The sequence below is a fragment of the Fukomys damarensis genome, unplaced genomic scaffold (assembly GCF_012274545.1).
Source record: "Fukomys damarensis isolate Sample0158 unplaced genomic scaffold, DMR_v1.0_HiC HiC_scaffold_36, whole genome shotgun sequence".
In the NCBI taxonomy this organism is placed as follows: Eukaryota; Metazoa; Chordata; class Mammalia; order Rodentia; family Bathyergidae; genus Fukomys; species Fukomys damarensis.
In genome coordinates, this window is record NW_022900948.1 from 15229171 (window position 1) to 15242182 (window position 13012).

The 13012-nt window shown below is 43.8% G+C and overlaps 2 protein-coding genes across 11 annotated transcripts in view; both read left to right on the plus strand.

The window, feature by feature from the left end:
• Positions 1-2538, plus strand: part of Frmpd1 (FERM and PDZ domain containing 1) — a 178140-nt gene extending 175602 nt beyond the window's left edge. For all 6 annotated transcript variants that reach the window (XM_010619413.3, XM_010619410.3, XM_010619412.3 and 3 more), the window contains one exon: positions 175-2538. In XM_010619413.3, the coding sequence (XP_010617715.1) occupies positions 175-2519 (2345 nt within the window). In that variant the 3' untranslated portion in view covers positions 2520-2538. The remainder of the gene's footprint in view (positions 1-174) is intronic.
• A 3816-nt stretch (positions 2539-6354) lies between these two features.
• The window catches only part of Trmt10b (tRNA methyltransferase 10B), a 32567-nt gene continuing 25909 nt past the window's right edge, over positions 6355-13012 (plus strand). For 2 of the 5 annotated variants that reach the window (XM_010619419.3, XM_010619424.3), the window contains exons 1-2: positions 6355-6427; positions 7941-7997. In XM_010619419.3, the coding sequence (XP_010617721.1) occupies positions 7964-7997 (34 nt within the window). In that variant the 5' untranslated portion in view covers positions 6355-6427; positions 7941-7963. The remainder of the gene's footprint in view (positions 6428-7940; positions 7998-13012) is intronic. The other 3 variants (XM_010619421.3, XM_010619422.3, XM_010619420.3) reach the window with 2 other exon arrangements.

Genomic DNA, 13012 nt, shown 5'->3' on the forward strand with positions numbered 1-13012 from the left:
AAAAAAAAGAAGAAGAAGAAGCAAAGGAAGTTGAGGAGATCCAAATTTAACCTTCCCAAGGTTATACAGCCCAGCTAAGATTGGAACCCAGGCAGACTCAAGTCCTGAGCTCCATCCCTGCAGACCTCTTTGTTTTTCTTCTCTTTATGTACTTTTTCCTTTCTTGTTTTCCAGGGCCTAGAGCCATTTCTGCCACAGAAGCCAGTGCCACAGGCTTGCAGAGTCAGGCCAGCACCTGCACCCCTGAAGAGAGCCTGTATCCTGGGCCATGTAGAAGAGAGCCGAGCAGAAGGGGAGGAGCAAAGAAGTATGCCAAGTCCCTTCGGAAAAGAAGGTCTTTCCTGCAGACTGACTATACCTCTCAGGTCTCCTTTCCCCTGGTGCCATCAGCCTCCCTGGAGAGCATGGATGATGTGTGCTACTATGACAGGGAACCTTACCTGAGCATCGGTGCTGCCTCCCCTACTGTGTCCTCCCTGCAGGACATGCAAGGTGAGCCAGGCCTCCTGGAGACCAAGGCTCTGGGGCTGCTGGTTCCACTGAGGGAGACCAAGAACAAAAATCCAGCCTCCAGGGTCATGGAGATGGAGCCCGAGACCATGGAAACCAAGTCAGTCATCGATTCTCGGGTGTCTTCTATCTCTGCCATTCGCCTCCGGATTGACCCCAACAATAAAGAGAATTCTGAGGTTCCCCATTTGGCCACCACTGCTCATAGTCCCTCAGCAAGCAGCCTTCACTGCCCCAACCCAGCCTCTTCTGGTCCAGAGACTGCTCAGACAAAACCTTTCCAAATCACATCTGCGCTTCAAGAACCACATGTCACTGCCTCCAAAGAACTCACCATAGCTCTTAGCAACATCGCCTTCCCCCTCTCCAGGGCTGACCCTAACCCGGACAACCCAGAACCACATCCTCGCTCTCAGGGAGACACGCTGGAGCTGGGAGACATCCAACTGGAAGTGGGATTGGGATCTTTTTTTACAAATCACATACAAGAAACTGGTCCCCAATGCACACAGCCTTTGTTGTCCCCTGGAAATGGGCCTAGAAGGGACAAATGTGAAATGAATTCAGGAGAGATGGTTTCTATCCCTACAGAGGAGGAGCGACAAGGGCAACTATCTTTGGAAAGTGACAGCAAAGCTACAAACAAACATGGCCTCAACTTATTTCAGGAAGAATCTGGGAAGGATTTGGGTGACTCTGAGGGTGATGTGGCAAATGCTGTTCTGCAGGCTCCTGATGTTAGGACACCAGCTAGTGAAGTAATTACCTCTCTCCCCTTGAAGGCTCCTGGAGCAGGGACTGAGCAGACCCTACCCCTTCCCCCCAGAGATCCCCAAGGAGAAGCCCTAGTCCAAGCCTGCAAGACCCAAGAACAAAAACTATTGGCAGAGTTGGATCTAGACTCCAATTTCTTGCTTGGGGAGCAGACCGTTCCATCTGACTTCCCTCTAGGGGTGGTCAAGGCAGAGCCACATAACCATGTCGTAGGGGAAGATACAACCTCTACGGACATTCCTCCGCAGGTCTATTTTAATGCTTCCCTGCCAAAGCCACCACGGTGTCAAAAGGAGCCAGGCATGGAAGCTTCAAACCATTGCTCACTGTCAGAAAGCAAAGAGGACAGCTCCAGCATTTGCCTCTCTACTGAAAAGTCTTTCCTGTGCTTTGCCCCAGAAAGCCACCCTGAAGTTTCTGCCCATCTCAGGAGGGCCGCGTCTTTGGGTTTTGCAGGGTTGAATGAAATGGTGGCCCCCGGGATTGGGATGGAGCAGTGCAGCTGCCAATTCTCCTATGCCACGTGCTTCCGTGGCCTGCAGCCTGAGAGAGAGGAAGAAGACAAGGACCCCAAAGCATACCCGCCTGCCCCCCTTACCTCACCACCCTCTGCAGGAAGCCGGCTCGTTCTACCCTGGATGCCTGCCCGGGCCCACAGCTGCAGCACGGCATCCCTGTCAAGGAAAAGCCACGTCTGGCCAGAGTACTGCTCCAGAGCACTGAGACAGCTGAAAGCCACCCCCGCTGGCACCCCTCAGGGCTTCATCCATCTCCTGGAGAGTTTGCTGGAGCTCCAAGACATTCTAGAAGCTTCCTGGGGGGGTGGGCACAAACATCCCCCAGAGAAGTGCACCTGGCACTTTTTGGAAAGCAGGAGCCGGCTCTGCATGGGCTCACAGAAGCTCCTGTCAAGCTGCCAGCATGTGATTAGAATGGACCAGTCCCCCGAGGAGATGCAGGGTGCTGTGCGTGACACCTTCCAGCACCTGGTCCAGCTGGCTGGCCTGTGCTTCCAGTTCACGGACTGCAGCCGCTGCTCTGCCCGGTACAGGGAAGCAGCTGGGAACCTGAGGGATGTGGTATATACCTATCACCAGTTTGTAGAGGCCGCAAAATTGACCTGCGAGAGAGGCTACCACGACCTGAGTGTGAAACTCTTGGCCCGTCAGTGCACAGCCCTCACAGCTGCTGTATTCTGTTTGACACAAAAGTTCCGGGCATCCACTGCCCTGTAAACAGGGCCCCCTTCCCTGAACACTTCCCTAAGAAGCCCCGTCCAGTCCCCAATCACCCCCATCAGATGTTTACTATATAGAGCATTCAAATAAACTGCTACTTAGTCTTGGCCTGACTCATACAGAATGATAAGTTTGAGTGAAAAGCATTCACTCAGACTCACTTAACAAACGTTTACTGGATACTTCCTTTGTACCAGGCCTGTACTAGGAGCTCAGAGCTTGCAGAAAAATAACATGAATCCTTGATTCAGATGCTCCCAGGCCCTTTGGGTACAGTTTAGTACTTGACCATCAGTGAAGTGTGCACCATAAAAGGAGCATACCCAGGGGTATAGATGCAAGAGGAAGCCACAGATTTTGTTCCAAGAAGTCAGTGAGGGAGGAAGTGGAGGTCACTTAAAAACAATCTTGATGTCTCATAGCACACCAGTAACCTTTGCATACAGGGCTAAATACATGTGCTGTTTTATGGATTTCCCTCCCCCGTTTTGAATTGCAGCCCCCAGCATCAGGAGTCCCGTTCTTGGCTGCCTTGCTGCAGCAAGCATAGGTTGCCACTAGGTGGCAGTAAGTTCTTTAGTTGCAAGGCCACTATGCTTTATTGGATGGATAGCTTGAACCCTATTTCTGTTTTAAATATGTAAAAGGCAAACAGTAAAGCCATGAATTACATGTACCTTTTAAAGACTATTAAAGCAAAAGAAATATATTCATAGCTTTTCAATCTCAGCTGAACTAGTTAATCCCAGTGAACCATTGTGGATGATGGGACAAGCTATAACTTCTCAGAGTTTTGGTTTCCTCTTTGGTACACAGGGATACTAACATTGCTCACTTGACAGAACATAAACCCAGGAAATACTAACCTAGTAAACTCTCAATAAATGGTAGTAATAGCTCTCAACTTTTTCCTGGTCTGAAACTGTTCCCTACATTTTCTTCTCAGACAACAGGGAAACTCATGTCAAGACTCTTGGAATGCCTTTTGCCGTGGCTTCTTTGCCTAGACAAAAAGGTGCTTTAGTGATTAACCTTGGATTACTAGAGGTCACTGAGGGAGTCCCTTTGTCTCTCTGGTACTTCTGACTAGTTATAAACTCAGTGCTACCTCTTCTCTAGAAGAGCTTCTTAACCCCTCCTCTTCCCTTAACAAAAATAGGATCAGGGATGAAAGTGTTAAGTCACTTACCTATGCTCTCTCCAGTCAGAAAGAGGGAAAAAGATATACTTCATGTTACCAGTTACTTGTTAATTAGGAACAAGTTGGTCAGTCAATACTTGTGTCAGGAAAAGATTTAGGGTCTTAGAGAACTGCTTCTTTCCAAAAAATACTTTGAATAAAATTTAAGTGAGACTTTGAACACACAACTGAAGTGATTTCATGGCAAGAAATAGGGCTAGTAGGACACCAAAAATTTTTTAATTGATGTTAAGCAGGACTTGAAATTTTTGCCAGGAGAAAGCTCTAAAAGAACTAATTTCTTTATGTGAACACAATCTGTGTATTCAGAAGTTTAGAGAAGGAGACTAGGACTTCACTCAATCAGGGTTGGAATCCTGGTTGTGGCCTATGTTATAGACACTTCTCTGGACCTCAGTTGCTCTGTCAAAGGGAAATATCCATTTAATTAGGGCTTGCAATGTGCCAAATGCTTTCTTTAGGTGGCCTGAATACATGTTTTAACATGACTCATCCTAGAGATTGTTATAAAATGTATATTCAGAATTTTTGTGACAAATAGTCGTGGAAGGCACAAAAAAGGCTGAAGCCACCAGATCAGGCACTCAAATGTTTATTTCTTTCCCTCTCCTTCAAGTCTTGGGTTGCTACTGTATGGAGCTTGTCTTTTCCTCTGCAGTTCCCTTGTGGAAGACTGAGTCTCAGAAGTGGTGCGAATCCCTCATTTGATGAGAAGTACAGGGCAAGTCACCCCTTGTGGCACTTCCTTTGAGACACACAACCCACTTACACTGATAGGCTAAATGAGGCTGCCTACCCCACAATGCAAGAGTCAGTTTGAATAATTAAGAAACTACTGAATACTTCCATTCTTTCCCTTTTCCACTCACCATTGCATAGGCTGATTTAACTTTTTCAACAAATGTTCATGGTACAGCTATGCCAGGTGAAGCCTGATGCAGGATTATGAGTGTAAATAATTGAGTAGAAATCCAGGTTTCAAGAATTCCCAGTACAGGTTAGATGACATATAGAGATAGAATAACAACACAAGATTCAGTGTGCTAGGGGCACACTCTTCACCAATAAGAAAGGTGCTCTGAGACCTTTAAGAGAGAAGCCATTTGAGGGGTGAGAAGCAAAAGAGTAATCAAAAGTGGCTTCCTGTAGTTGGCATTAATTAGAACTAGTATGTCAGGAAATATTTATGGAATATCATGTGTCAAGCCTTAGATTTAGTAGGATTTGAATGTGTCAAGAAAGTAAAATAATTATTCTGTCAACAAATATTTACTCTGCGATGGCATTGGAAATACAGTTAAACACATGGCAGACACAGTCTCCTCTAGGAACTTAGTAGGAAAGATGGAAAAATGCATTACTGAAGGAGGTGATTTTGAAAAACACAAGTGCCGAGACAAGGATGGGATGAGCCAGTCTTACTTAGGGTAGCCAGGAAAGTCGTTTCAGAAGAGGGAATATTTGAACTGAGGCCTAAAGGATCAGAGCCAGCCATGGAAAACAGAGGAAATGAGACAGTCTGTAAAAGGCCCTTGGTGTGTTTGAAGCAGTTCAAAGCCAGTGCAAGCATATGGCAAGCTGCAGGGAGAGAGACAGGAGGTACAAGGCCTTGAGATGGAGTCAGATTTATATCCAAGCACACCAGAAAGCCACTGACAGCTCTGGGGTGGTGGTGGCGGGGACACATAATTATCTGGCAAACAAAAAGCAAGGCCCAGTCAGAGGCTTTTTCTTTCCACTGGAGAGCAGCCACAAACTCACTCGGTGGTGAAGGGATACAAGTGTGAAGGTGCGGGTATTTAGTTCTGCTGGGTGTGAGGTTCAGGAACTGGTAAGTTGGTGTGAGTCGTGTGGGTCATGGGAGGTCATTTAGTGGGTAGCCAGGGGCAGCTTTCAAGCACAGAAGAGCTGAGAGAGCTGGGTTTTAGAAGATAAATTTTTGTGGTAGGATTTATAAATCGAATTGAGGGATGGATTGGGAGGCATTGTGCAGAGTAAAGCCCTCTCTGGGCCAGAGAGGGATCCAACAACTCCATTGTTTCAGGCTCACTGGTGGAAAGGTCTCTCGGAAAGGGTGGGACCCCTAGGATTCCAGGAATGAAGTCCTGATAGTCCTTATCCAGACAAGGCTTGGGCTAACCACTTCACATCTCTGAACCTTGGTTTCTCTGTTGATGATATGTGAAGGGAGATGGAGGAAGAGAGACCAGAGATTGCACAGCTTGGCTGCCAAAACCTCAACATAGCCTAGTAGCAGAAAGGGGTGTGTTCTCAGGAAAGGGTTGTGGACCCTATGGGTTTTTAGGAAAGTAGGGGGAAGGCAAAGTTCCCAGGTCAGAGATAGTAAGTAGTTCAAGACATGGATTCACCCTACTTTTGAGGCCTCCTGCCTGGGGCAGAAAACAAACAGCTTGGTCACCTACGGGATTCCTGTCAGGTCAGTAGGAGAGGCAGATTGGAACCGTCAACTAACAGACGGGGAAACTGCGGCTCGGGGAAGCAAGGCAAACCTCTGGGCAGGACGCTGGAAAACAGCAGAAGAATCAGCCCTAGTTACTCCCTTCCAGGCACTCGGCCAGATTAAAAACTACAATTCCCAGGATGCTATCTGCGCGGAGTCAGAAACCGGAAGTGAGATTTGAAGCGGGACCGGTGTGCACCGCCGCTACTGAGGCTTGACTGAGAGAGGTTCAAGTATGCGGAGGTTCGTTTCGAGGGCCAGCTGGGGACTGCGGAATTGGGCCTGGGGACAGCAGGCGCGCTCGCGGGTGGGATGGACTCCGGGGAGGCAGTGGTATGGTCGTGTGGCCCAGCTTCTTGCTGCTTCCCCTTCCTGCCTCTCCGGCTCGAAGCTTGCGGGCCCCGCAGCTTCTGTGCCAGCCTGGGTCTAGGTGCCTTAGGCCTGAAAGTGCTGGAGGAGTGGAGACAACTTTCGTGGACCACAGCTTAGAGTGAGGGAATTATGCAACCAAAGGCTGCTCCGGTGGCGTATATGCTCATTATGCTGGTCTTGGGTTAGAAAAGGTCTGAACCCTTTCCTCCTGACCCCGTGGGGATGGAGGAGTCCATTAAATCAGCAAGTATTTATTGAGCGTCTGTAGAGATGAGAGAGTAAAACAGGACATGCTACTGAAAACTCTTTGCCAAGTTAGAGCATTCCAAGTTGCGAGAGCAGCAAGTGCTAAGGCCCAGGGATAGGAATATCTCTGGTATGTTTGAGTCACACACACCAAGTAGACCAGAGTGTAGTAGAAAAGTATGGAAGAGGTAGGCAGTAATTATCTGTATGGGCATTTGGTAGATTTGGGCTTACTGTAACTGAAATGGAGACTACTGCAGGGTTCTAAGCAGTAATGTGATTATCAAATATTTAGGATGCTTTTCTTTTTTTTTTTTTTTTTTTTTTTTTTTTTTTCTGTGAAGCTGTGCCTATGAATTCTTAGTATCTCTTCCCTGGAAGTATTTATTTTCAAACAGGAAAACAAGCAGACCAGCTGTCATGTAAGGCTAAGTCTGGTAATTGGATCCTGTGAAGGCAGAATGAGTGTCACCCCCAAGCACGAAGCATCGTTGTGTTACGTGCTTGTTGACATCGCTGAATGATTAAGGCTCAGAAAATGTATTTTGAATGAAACGAGATACTGAATCTGGGCATGAGGGAGGCCTCACACATACTCAAATCTGTGTGCTTCATGATTCCTTTTGCTTTCTAGGGATCCCTAGGTGGCTGCCTTCTATTCAGCATTTACTGAGCTTTCATTCTGTGCCAGGCATTAAGCTCATCACCAAAGATGCAAAGATGAAAAAGAGGCAGTCTCTGCCTACAGGAGTGATCACTCCTGAAGAGTCTGCAATATTGCAGGCCCTTTGAAGAGGTGGGGGTGGGGTTTTTAAAAATTTGATTATCATGATTACTGAGTCCCAAGTTCCTGCTCTGAAAAATAACCTTAGGGACTATAGGAATTTAGGAAAGTATGGGGTACGTAGAAGGAAAAAGAAAGGGAATGGGAATGAAGGTAATACTTAGTTCACTTTAACAAACACCAAACACTACTGTTTGTGAGGGTCAACAAAGGAATTGTTTGGTGAAAGAGAATAGCATAGGCATTCCAACTTTTTAAGGGACAGCCATGGAAAAGGCAACAGTCCCTCCAACTACTCCTATTTCTGGCCCTTGTTTTTTTCCTAACCAGACATATATGTCCATTGCCTCCTAGTCATTCCCCAACAAAGAGTGTCAATGAATATTGGACTAAATGATTGGCCAAACACAGGTAAGAATTCAAAATGTAATGAAGTTCAGAGGAGTAAGAGATCACAAGGCTGTTAAAAATTAGCATTCCTGATTTACTTATTTTTGCAGTGTTGGGGATCAAATTTAGGGCATTAAGAATTCTAGGTGAGCACTCCTCTGAGCTGAGTTATACCCCCAACCATAGCTTTTTTTTTTTTTTTTAACTGGGGATTGAACTCAGGACCTTGTGCTTGTGAGGCAGGTGGTGGCACCACTGAGCTAAATCCTCGGCCCACCATAGTATTCTTTTAACAAATTGTTTTCTCATTGTGATAAAATACAGTTATGAGTTATTGAACCAATTTACTGTTAAGTTTTTTTGAAAGCTTAAACATGGAAAAATCATGCAGATCACTCTAATGGTTAGAATAGCAGTTTGTTTTATCATCTAAAGGAAGTATTATAGCAAAGGTCTGGATATCTTTTGTTAAAAATGGTATTTGCAGACCGGGGATTTAGCTCAGTGGTCCTGCCACCTTCCTCACAAGTGCAAGGTCCCAAGTTCGATCCCCAGTACCAAAAAACAGTGTATATGTTATCAATACTTGTTCATACACGAATAGTGCAGTACCTCTGAAATGTTTAGGAATGCCTTATTCTCATTTGGAAGTATTTTGTACAATATTTTGTGTATGCCATTATGTCTTTAGATATAGTCAGTATATAAATAACACATTTAAATACTAATTTGTAGGGCTGGGATTATACCTCTGTGTTAAAACAGTTGCCTAGCATGAGTGAGGCCCTGGGTGAGAATCCTGCAATGCAAGAGAGAGAGAGAGAGAGAGAGAGAGAATATCTAGGTAGACGTAAACTTTAGCTTAAGCAGGCAGTGCATATAAATCTCAAGCCTGTAATTTTGAAAATCTAGAAGGTAGTTTACTTGACCATGTTCCAAAATTTACCATATTTGTGTGATGTGTGGCAGATGTGTGCCTCCATGACTCACCCAGACATGCCCAGAAATGTGTCCTCCAATCCCCCAGGTGGATCCCAAAGCCCCAATCAAGTTGGTGCTCTGCCCTAACTGCCACAGATGGCAATTTTTCCTCAAAACTGCCTATGCAGTGTATGCAACTGAAATTGGCCAATTTTGAGCAGTTGATGGAGTATGAGAAAAAAGGCAATGTGAACTTAACACTAGAAATTATTTAGAAGCTCATAGATCAAAACACTGTAAAAGAACATATAACTCTAGGACACTAGCTATGTCTGCAATGAGTGACATTTATGGAATTATAATAATATAAATGTAGTATATCATTATAAATTTTGGAAACAACCAAAGGGATAGACAGAGCACAAAGAACTTAATTATGATGGCAGAACATGTAAAACCTATTTGACCTTGTTAAACTACAGGTTCAGCTTACCAGAGTTAGAAAATTAGAAGGAAAGAGAGAGAGGGAAATATAAAGGTGTTTTTTGTTTTGTTTTGATACAGGGTCTTGCTGTGATACCCAGGCTGGTCTCAAACCCCCTGAGCTCACTTGATCCTCCTTTCTCAGTCTCCCGAGAAGCTGAAACTATAGGCATCTGTGATCACCCTGGCTGACAAGGGTCTAACACTGAGGAGTCAAAAATATATAACTACAACTAAGCATGGTGGTACATGTCTATAATCCCAGCACTTGGGAGGGTGAGGCAGGAGAATTGTTGCAAGTTTGACACTAGCCTGAGCTGGCTATGAAGTGAGTTCAAGGTCAGCCTAAAATATAAATACGTGTGTGTGTGTATGGTTGTCAAACAAGAAATAGAAACTTTAAAATATTCTTTAAAGTAATTTTGGTAATTATAACAAAGGGAAGATTAGACTGACTTTCCTATAATAAAGCATAAAACAACAAAATATAAGGAGTTTGTTTTCAGGTATTGAAACATAGGACAGGACTGTAATCCTTAAGAGAAGAGAAGCACAGCCTGAGCTCCCTGTTCACTCTGTGTCCCTTCTCAGAGCACTTTCCAATCACTACACAGTGACATGGGACCCAGAGTGCAGCAGTGTCACTGTAGTGAGGGCACAGAGATTTTAATTCAGAGCTGCTGAATTTGTGGAGCAAGATACAAGAAAGGAACTAGTAGTGAAAGAGCTCCAGAAATCTATACAGGGTCCCCTTGATCTTTGGCTGAATGTCAAGCTGTGCATGTACAGGACAAAATTCTGGGAGACCTGACTAATAACAGTTTTGAGCTAAATGTTAATTATAGAGATGTTGGAGATCTAACCATCCAGAGAGACTTCACTGACAATTCTAAGCATTCCCTTGAGAAACCAGAAAAGCTATACTGTACTTTAGGAATAGGGCTACTAGCCCTAGAGTAAAAGCTAAGGCCTTCACTAGTGTTATGGAAACCTCCTGGCTATGCCAAAATGTTATCTGGTAGCTCCTTCTAAAAGTGACTCACCAATTAAAAGTTCTGCGTTGCTCACCTCTCCTGAAGTTAGAGTGCAGGTTCTTCTTGTCTTGAAAAAGAATTAAATGAAAAGAGCAAAAGTCAGTATCAAAATCTATTTGAAAAAGTAAAAGTGAAGCATGAGAGAGGAATTGGGTCTGCAGAGTATCTTAGGCCGAGTAAAAGAGGAAAAAGCATGATAAAAACACCCTAGAAAAAGCAGGGTGGGCTGTCATGAGGATAGCAAGTTCTTAGCATCTGCGTGTGTCCTTTTATACTGTCCACATCTCAAGGAAACATGCAAGAACTTCTGCATAGGGGTCCTGAGATGTGGCTCTGAGATCCCATGCGCAGGCTGATGTCAGGTCTAGGACATCCTATTGAAAACCTTCAAGTTCTCAGAAGTCCACATACAGGACTCTAGCAACTATTCTGAGCCTTTGTTCTGAAATCTTGTAATTAGCAGGTCATTCCTACTTCCCCGGCCAGCTTTGCCACACCCTTATCACCTGTATCACTACCAAAACCTAAAATCAAGCCTTAAAAATCAAGCTGTTCTACCAGTAGATTTTTTTTTTTTTTTTTTTTTTTTTTTTTATTTGACCTCTTTTTTTTTTTTTTTTTTTTTTTTTTTTTTACTTGCTAGAAGAAAATCTAATACTAACCAGGAATGTTGGCACACACCTGTAATCCTAGCACTCTGGGGAACTGAGTTCAAACCTAGCCTGGGCAACTTAGTGACTTAGTGATATCTTTTCTCAAAATTAAAAATAGTAACAGGGTGAGGTATGTAGGTCAGTGCAAAAGCCCTGGATTTAATCCCCAGTATGAACAACAACAACAAAAAAAAATTGAAAAGTGAGTACAGAAAAAAAAGACATTACACACAAGTGATCGATCATAATGGTAATTCCTTAGTGGGAGCAATATTAGTCGGAAGACAATGATATTTTAAAGAATTAAAAGAGAAAAACTGGGCCAAGGATTTGGTTCAGTGGTTCTGCCGCCTGCCTTGAAAGTACAAGGACCCGAGTTTGATCCCCAGTACCCCCCCGCAAAAAAAATAATAATAATAAAATAAAAGAGAAAAGCCGTTTTACATAATAATTATTAAAATATCCTTCAAAAGTAAAGCAAAAATAAAGGCATAGAAATTAAGGGAATTCATCATAAGCAGGCCTGTACTACAAGAAATGCTAGAGGAAGTTCTTGGGTCTAAAGGAAAATCATACCAGATTTAAATGCTGATCTGCATGAAAGATAAGAGTGCTAGAAATGAAAAATGTATGAATATATAGATGGGGGTTTTTGTAGCGGGGTGGTTTTGGTTTTTCGAGATGGTCTCCTATATAGTTCAGGCTGGGCTTGAACTCGCAATGTAGTCGAGGCTGGCTTCAAATTCATGGCAGTCCTGCCTCAGCCTTCCCATTGCTGGAATTACAGGGATGGGCCACTGCACCTAGCTTCTTGTTTCTTTAAAAGACAAATATTTTATTAAAAAATGATTTGTTTAAAGCAAAAATAATAATATGTTACAGGATTTATAACAAATAGAAGTAAACTATATGACAAAATGAAAGAAAGGACTGGGAATGGAAATATATTAACCTGAGGTTCTTAGTTTACACATGAAGTAATTCAAGGTATACTGTGACAAGCTAGGCATGGTGGTGCACACCTGTGATCCTAGCACTGGGGAGGCTGAGGCAAGAGGATAACTGTAAATTTGAGGCCAGCCTGAGCTACATAGTGAGACCTTATCTCAAAAAACACAAAAACAAGACATTGTGATAAGGGTGCATATTATAATCCCTAGAGTAACCAATAAAATAACTAAAAGAAATATGGTTTAAAAGCCAGTAGAGGAAAAAAAAAATGAAACGCTTAAAAACAGGAAGGCAGGAAAAAGAGAGAGAACAAATAATAGATGGAACAAATTACAAGATGTAGACCTAAACTCAACGCGGAATATTCGTTAAGATAGACTATATGCTGAGTTGTAAAACAAGTATTAATGAATTTGAAAAGACTGAAGTACATGTTCTGTGACTGTAATGTAGTATGTTAGGAGTCCTTTACAGATATTTGGGAAATCTCTATTTAGAAACAATAGTACTGTATATTTCTAAATAACAATGAGTGGAAGAAATATAGGGAGATTTGAAATTTTTGTATGAAAGATGCTGAGAAAAAATGTGGCTAGTGCCCAGCATTCTAGTAATCCTAGCATCCTATTTTTATGTCCTTGTGTAGTTACCTCCCACAGTGGACAGGGCTGACGTTTATAACAGTAAGACACTGAAGAAATGACAGTATGTGACTCCCCAGGGTGAGGCCACTGTAGCTTTTGCCTTGATTTCTCCTGGATTGCTCGCTTTGAGGAAAGCCAGCCATTATGTCAGGACACTGAAGCAACCCCATGGGGAGACCCACATGGTGGGAACAGGCCTCCTGCCAGCCCACATGAGTCATCTGGGAAGCAGATTCTTCTGGGTCAGTCAGGTACTGGGGGGTATGTGTGCAATGAGCAAGCCTCTGCCACAACCAGCCAGCTGAGCCCTGATGGACAGAAACTGGGAGAATAAATGTTTAACGTTCTCT